Source organism: Xiphias gladius, chromosome 6, assembly GCF_016859285.1.
Source record: "Xiphias gladius isolate SHS-SW01 ecotype Sanya breed wild chromosome 6, ASM1685928v1, whole genome shotgun sequence".
In the NCBI taxonomy this organism is placed as follows: domain Eukaryota; kingdom Metazoa; phylum Chordata; class Actinopteri; order Istiophoriformes; family Xiphiidae; genus Xiphias; species Xiphias gladius.
The window spans coordinates 10,804,814-10,812,809 of record NC_053405.1 but is presented as its reverse complement, the minus strand read 5'-3'; the positions used below and the strand labels follow the sequence as shown (position 1 = coordinate 10,812,809).

Sequence of the window (7,996 nt, the reverse complement as noted above, 5' to 3'; positions counted from 1 at the left end):
CCATGAGCAAGTAGAGGAGTAGTGGTTAGCACAGAAATGTCAGTAATAAAAGCAGGACAGAGAGAACTAAACACTGCAAAAGTTGTTGACTGCAGAGATTAAAGCTACAAAGTTGAAAAAAATGACTTCAGAGGAGAGCTTTGGTGAGTTTTACGGATATGGATGAAACCAAATAACTGACCTAAATACCTGTTCTGCCCTGCTTGTAGTTTCTTCATGCGAGTTGTAGTTTTCTGTACTCAACAAGTAAACATTTAACTTTGTTAAAATCATCAGGTTTCAGTTTCTTACAGCAACTGCTGTAGTTGGTGATTTGTCACAGAATGTGTCAAGTAGCCCACAAGAAAACGCTTCATTTTTTCGTAACGACCGATGTAAGAAATGCAAAATGAGAGACTGCATTGAGTTACTGAAGCTAGTGGAATAGAGCCTAGCCCGGATGTCACGTCATGACTTCAGCTCTCTATTTCAGCGATAAATGTCCAGTAAGCTTGTGTTGGCAATATATCTGCCAATTTACCAGTCTAGCTTTTTTTTCTTTAGACCATCAGTATATGTATTCTAATGATGTCCAAGACTTCTGTGACCCCCACATTTATACAGTGCTAAATCTGAGACAGTCCAAGGCTGTATTTTAGCCCTCTAATAAATTTCATTTAACTTAATTTCACTGCCCAATCCAGGCTACAGAAGCATGTTAAGGCTTGCATGTGATTGTTCCACACGCTCAAGATTAGTCTTCTGTGACCTAAAATCTAAGCATGGGACTTCTAGGTATTCAAACTCATATCCAGAATCAGTAAAATGCTGTTCTGTGGCATCTGAAATTGATTTGTGTAGCGATTAGCTACATTGTCTTTGTAGAAAATTTAGGCGTACTGGTTTGCATCGAGGAGTTTTATAATTGCTTTACATTGAAGTTTCACTTTAAAGTGTGTTACTGTGCATAATACTAGCTGGTAAGATTTTTGTTTAATCTGTCTATTAATATATAATTCAACCAGAAAGGTCAGTTTTAACCCCAAGACCTTTATACTGTGAGGTGACAGTAATAAACAAGTCTACAAAAGGGTAAACCATAGACCCTTAAATAAAATCATTAAATCCCTAACAATTTTTCTTCCTTCTTTGAAACACTTCAGCATTTTGTAGCCAATGGAAATTTACTTGCTTCCAAAAATCTTGTGCAAAGGTACCACATTGTGACAGAGAAAGCAATTTAATGTATTTTCATAGCCCAACCAATATTGGATTTTTGAGACCTAAAGCGCCTGATATTTGCAAATTTAAGATACCTGACAATGCTACATTGGCCAATGTTTTGATGAGATGAGGATCCTTTATTCATTTATTTTGTTTTGTTTTTCTTAAAAATTTTGACCAAGATATGTGCCATTCATTTTACAATTGAAAAATAAATTTGTCGGTGGACAAACTATGTAATGTATCTAAATTACCTCAAACACGGCATTTCTTGTGACTTAGCAGCTGACATATACACTGATACATATACACTGACTCATAATGAAACCAGAGCTTCCAGGTTTTTCCAGAAGTAAGAAAAAATCATTCAAAATCCCACTATTTCTGACTATTTTAATAACTAAAAATCCTTGAAAAAGTCTTTCTCAACTGTTTGTCGTGTGGCTCACTTCAAGTGTCTAGATAAGGACAGCAGTTTTTTGAAAACTATCAAATATCGTTATTTATTCAATATTTATGTTTTTAGTGGCTTTTAGCTAACACAATTTCGCTTAAGCCCCAGACGCTCCCAGACTAAACTTCATGGCTTGACAGGAGAGGTGAGTCCATGAGCAAGTAGAGGAGTAGTGGTTAGCACAGAAATGTCAGTAATAAAAGCAGGACAGAGAGAACTAAACACTGCAAAAGTTGTTGACTGCAGAGATTAAAGCTACAAAGTTGAAAAAAATGACTTCAGAGGAGAGCTTTGGTGAGTTTTACGGATATGGATGAAACCAAATAACTGACCTAAATACCTGTTCTGCCCTGCTTGTAGTTTCTTCATGCGAGTTGTAGTTTTCTGTACTCAACAAGTAAACATTTAACTTTGTTAAAATCATCAGGTTTCAGTTTCTTACAGCAACTGCTGTAGTTGGTGATTTGTCACAGAATGTGTCAAGTAGCCCACAAGAAAACGCTTCATTTTTTCGTAACGACCGATGTAAGAAATGCAAAATGAGAGACTGCATTGAGTTACTGAAGCTAGTGGAATAGAGCCTAGCCCGGATGTCACGTCATGACTTCAGCTCTCTATTTCAGCGATAAATGTCCAGTAAGCTTGTGTTGGCAATATATCTGCCAATTTACCAGTCTAGCTTTTTTTTCTTTAGACCATCAGTATATGTATTCTAATGATGTCCAAGACTTCTGTGACCCCCACATTTATACAGTGCTAAATCTGAGACAGTCCAAGGCTGTATTTTAGCCCTCTAATAAATTTCATTTAACTTAATTTCACTGCCCAATCCAGGCTACAGAAGCATGTTAAGGCTTGCATGTGATTGTTCCACACGCTCAAGATTAGTCTTCTGTGACCTAAAATCTAAGCATGGGACTTCTAGGTATTCAAACTCATATCCAGAATCAGTAAAATGCTGTTCTGTGGCATCTGAAATTGATTTGTGTAGCGATTAGCTACATTGTCTTTGTAGAAAATTTAGGCGTACTCATGAGCTCAAATGGGGAAATTATTGGTGTGTAATTTCTCTTGCATGGGTGTCTTGAGGCTCCTGTGATACTGTAGCCTCAGGGACGCACATCAGGCTTTAAAAACCAAGGGGATCTCCTTTCTGAAACCACTCAACTGACAGTGTACCACTGCGCCTGTTTCATTGTATTCTGCAGTGTGTTTTACTGAAAGTAGTACTACAAGCCAGAATGGAGTATCACCATGCTTCGGAGATCAATGGAGTAGCTGACGAATACCTGAAGATGTGCACAGAGACTAGACATCATGGGTTGTGCAGAGAAGAGAAGGACTCCAAGGACGCTGCAGATTCAGACAAGCTGTCCTGCATCGAGAAAGCTTATAGAACCGTACTGAGTGAGCTTGGGGAGGATCTGGACCGGGAGGGACTTCTACGTACACCACTACGTGCAGCCAAAGCCATGCAGTTCCTCACCAAAGGCTACAAGGAAACAACCCAAGGTAAATATACATTTGTTCTTTGTCTTAGTGTTGACTAAACTTTCAGTAGTGTTAGTCTTAAATCTGGGGAAATTCGTTGAAAATTTTCTATAAACACATTTCAGTAAGGTCAAAAGGACAAAGAACAATTTGATATGACTATAATCCATTGTGTGACTGCCCTACAGCCCTACCATATGTCGAGGGCTTGTTGTCCTGGTTTCATTTCTGATTTATGAAACATTAAAAAGGTTCATAGAGTATCATATTTTATCACTGTCTCTCTGTCACTTTTGATTTCATCCTTTGCTTCACTATAATATATGATGTAAAGCTATTTTTTAATCTCACAGATATCTTAAACAATGCAATTTTTGATGAAAACCACGAAGAGATGGTGATTGTCAAGGATATCGAGCTGTTTTCTCTCTGTGAACATCACCTGGTGCCCTTCTTTGGCAAGGTAAATTAATAAAGTTTTTTCTGAAATAGTGCTTTACATTTGAGCCAAAAATCTCAATATTGGATTTTTGAAGTCAATGCCAATATTGATATTTGATAGAAATATACTGGCTAATATTCATTTCTCAACATAAACACAAGTATTTTTATTAAGGAGGCCTTAAATATGGTTATTAAGGAATTTGGGCCAAAATATATTTTTCAGTGATCTCGGGTGAATATGCTATGAACTGATGACTCTGTTTACCTCAAACCGATCTTTGGATTAACCCACTGCTGAAATCTACCCCAATACTAATATATAATAAAACTAAGTTGGTTGATAAAAGTGTGCTATTTGCATATGCTGTTGTTCTGATCTGTATTACAGACTGTATCTGGTTTATAATGCATAATATGCATTGTTATTGATATTTAAATAATGATAATGCTTTGTTTTAATGTGTCAGGCTCACATAGCATACCTCCCAAACAAGAAAGTGGTTGGTCTCAGCAAACTTGCCAGGTAGGTGACGACAACACACGCACACACACACACGTACACGCACATGCACACACGCACGTAATTTCCTTCATTTTCATTTTCTTTCAGAATTGTTGAGATCTACAGCAGGAGGCTTCAAGGTAACAATAACTGCTACAATATACGGTCTTTCATTATTGATTACTCCTACAGTTAATTTCTCAATTAATCGTTCAGTCTATAACATGTCAGAAAATAGTAAAAAAATGCCTATCCACGTTCTCACAGTCCAAGGTGATGTCTTCAAATGTCTTTTTTTTGTCCAACCAGCAGTCCAAAACCCAAAGATATTCAGTTTACTGTAATAGAAAATAAAAAAGCAGGAGATCTTCATATCTGACTTCAGATACATCTTATTTTTTTATGTATCTGCATCAATGTCAGATGTAACTTTTTCTCCACAGTTCAAGAGCGTCTAACCAAACAGATTGCGTCAGCCATCTCTGAAGCGTTGGAGCCTGCTGGAGTGGCAGTGGTGATTGAGGCTGTGTGAGTATTTAATTCTTAGACTTAATTATTGGTGATGTATTTTTATCTTAATCTGTTTTGGATAAACATGTAAGTTTGCTGTGTATCGTGGCTACCTTTATAGTGATAGATACACTGGCTAGCAAGATTGCTGAAGACAGTGATGATGATGGTAGTTTTGAGATCACCTATATTTATGTCATCACTCCAAAGTCTGATATTAAACGGATTCTGTGCAAATCACTAACTTGACATTTGGGGTTTTATCAAGACCTTAACCACCTCTTTTTGTGCATTTCAGTCATATGTGCATGGTGATGAGAGGTGTGCAGAAGATGAACGCCAGTACTGTTACAAGTGTCATGCTGGGAAGATTTCATGGTGATCCCAAGACCAGGAAGGAGTTTCTTGCTTTAACAATGAAGAAGTGAACACCATGTCAGCCGGCAGTCCAGCGGAGGGAACTGTTTTAACAAGCAGCACTTAACACCGGTTGATTTGTCACCTGACAGTTTTACTTTCAGTGAATTACTGTCTTTCATGGCGTTGGTAGTGACCTCTGTCAAGCTGATATTTTTGTAAGTATTATCATGTGTAAATGTCATATACGAGGACTGTCTTACTAAACATAAATTGGAACCATTTTTACAACTCGTAGTGGTAAATTAAGAACTGCTGGTAATGTTTAATTAATATAATGGTGACGCAGTGCTTTAAGTTGACTTTCTAATGCAAATGTACATTGAAAATAAACACTAAGATATTCCTATTTTTCCTCTATGCTTATTCTTATTTTTAATGTTTTAAAATGACAATGCCTTTGTTATTACGATGGTATTTCATGGTCCCGGTGCTGTCATACTTATGGCAGCATGATTATCTCACAGATCACACAGCACAATACATGATCTTACATTATACCTCATCTCAGAGGTATGACGTACATCTTTTGGTAAAATTCACCAAAGCATAACTAATATTATTTTCTACTGTTATCCAATTATCCCGTTTATGCATTGGGTTTCTTATCCCTGCCTGACATTAACTTCACTTATTCTGACAAATATATAACTAGTATTATAAACTCCAGGCAAACACATTTACATCATGGCCTCATTGTTAAAAAACTTTAAGATCTTTTTATATATTTTTATACCTACACCAGGGGTAAGCAGTACACAGGCAGGAAACTCTTCCTATCAGTTGAACACATAAAATATATTTACATACAGCACAATATTTATAACCTCTTTACATCTAATTTTCATGTCATTAAAACTGATGCCTAAGTCAGCAGTGTGTTAGGGGCATTTACTCTGCAGCTGCTGGAGACAGTGTAGACAGTGCAGACTCTGCAATGGAGGGAGATAATTTAACCACATCATCTGCACACAAAATGAGTAATTATGAGATAAACGAACACACAATCTGTTGTAAATGTAGAAAAAATGTCAAATACAAGGTGTCTAGCAGTAAGCGTTTACTCTGTGCACATATATAAGACAAGGTATATGGAATCTATATATTTAAACCAGACAATACTGGGGAATGGATAAGGATGAAAAAAAATTGTGAATATTGTGAACTTAGTAAGATTAAATATGAAATAAATGTATTCATAATTTATTTGTTTTAGACAAATATTATTCCAACAATTCTAAGATCCAATTTGAATGAGGGACAGATTTGATAATGTTTTTGTAATTTCAGAGAATTCAGAGTTGAACTTCAGAGAGAAAAAAAAAAAACTTGATCCATTTTTTAAAAACTGTACTGTATGCACACTATATATAATTTTGAAAGTGTACTATAGATAATACACTTGAATTTGAACTGAATTAGTTTTATACTGTGCAGATTGCAGGTGTAGGTCTTATGTAGATTATGTTTGTCTACATTTCTTTGCATTTATGCAAGGCTGTATTTATTTAGTAAAACTTATGACAACACCTTTGTCAGTAAGTTAGACAATAAGTAATTGTTCTTTAAGATGTTGGGGCTATATATATATATTGGATTTTTCATTTTTTACTGATTCATGTGTCCGAATAATAACATGAAATACATGTAAAGTCTGTTTCTTAAGAATTAGCAGTGCAGACAATGTAAAACAGCTCAATACAAATTAAAATGATCATTTGTAAGAGATAGGACAGAAAATTATATCCAATACATACAGAAAATGCACAGTATAGCGGAAAATAGAATACATCAGTAGAGGAATAGCCAGCATTCTTTAATAATAAAAGCCTTTAATCTTTGCTCACTTGTCGCAATTTGTTTCATTATTTGTTATACCAATTCTCCGGAGAACCAAAATCCCAACATGTATCTGTATTTCATAAATATCAGAAATCTAACCAGGATTAATCTGTCTTCTCCTTCTCCATCTGTTTATAACTGTAGTGGCTGGGATATCATGGACAGTGGTGGGGGGGCTGTGTCTGCTGTTTTGTCTACAGTGCCGCAACGTGTTTTTTTTTTTTTTTTTTTTTTTTTAAATCAGTTACTTCCACACCACTTCTTTCATTATGCTGATCTGTGAAGTGGAACGTAACGCTGGCGGAGTTGAGAGGTCAGGGGCTCCCGCTGCCTGGATACATACAGTCTAATATTAGAACATTTCCTTGATTTGTTAGCAGCATCTCTGCTGACTCCTGAGCACATGGCAACAGGCCGGCCAATAGGATTTCAGGAGACGACTAAGCCCCCGCTCTGTATAGCAACAGTGGCATCCTTCCGTTATTTATTTATATAGGAGTTTCTTTTCCCACCGACTCATTCTCATGCTTGTCCCCTCACTGTGCATCCACACTGCTCTCAAACTGTGAAAAAGAGTTACAGTGCGAAGAGTAGTGCTGCTACTTCTACTTTTGCTTTTCCTTTACCTGCATAAGCTCTAAATCTTACATATGTTTTTATAGATTTTTCATACTTATATATATTTTTATAGGATTTTATAAAACACCGGACAGATCAGTGGAATTTTTCCAGTAAAAATAAAAACAAAGTGGACAATGTCTTGAAAATGGGTTGATTTTCAGGAAGACATGAGATGTATCGGTGAAGACAAGGGGGAAAACCCAGAGGAATGGCATTGTGGGAACAGGTGCCACTCAGAGGCGATGGACAACAACCGAGTGGAGAGGATCTTTAAAAGATGGAGGACACAGGAGAAAAGGCGGTACGGGATAGGAGGAGTGGAGGGGGGGGGGCACATAGGATGGCGTGAGGACCAAGGCCGGTGGTTGGTTTGATCTGAGCCACGTGTGCGTCCAGCCACATCTCTTCGCCACTTCATGGATGTCACTGAAATGTTGGCTTCCCCTGCCGTCCAGTCCCTTCCGTCTTGGCCCAGGTAAGTGCGTATTGTCCTGTTCCGAGTTTCCTGATGG

At 37.1% G+C, this 7,996-nt stretch overlaps 1 protein-coding gene across 1 annotated transcript; it reads left to right on the top strand.

Moving 5' to 3' along the window:
* The first annotated feature begins 2,898 nt into the window (after nt 1-2,898).
* Nucleotides 2,899-5,032, top strand: LOC120790714 (GTP cyclohydrolase 1-like). Its single transcript, XM_040128528.1, has 6 exons — nt 2,899-3,169; nt 3,502-3,611; nt 4,060-4,115; nt 4,203-4,234; nt 4,538-4,622; nt 4,903-5,032. Exons 1-6 carry the CDS (start codon nt 2,899-2,901, stop codon nt 5,030-5,032), a joined length of 684 nt encoding a protein of 227 aa, XP_039984462.1.
* The last annotated feature ends 2,964 nt before the right edge of the window (nt 5,033-7,996 follow it).

Coding starts and splice junctions, on each gene's coding strand:
- LOC120790714 (XM_040128528.1), top strand. CDS start 2,899: ATGGAGTATCACCATGCTTCGGAGATCAATGGAGTAGCTGACGAATAC. Junction 4,116..4,202: donor GGTCTCAGCAAACTTGCCAG/GTAGGTGACGAC, acceptor ATTTTCTTTCAG/AATTGTTGAGATCTACAGCA. Junction 4,235..4,537: donor CTACAGCAGGAGGCTTCAAG/GTAACAATAACT, acceptor TTTTCTCCACAG/TTCAAGAGCGTCTAACCAAA.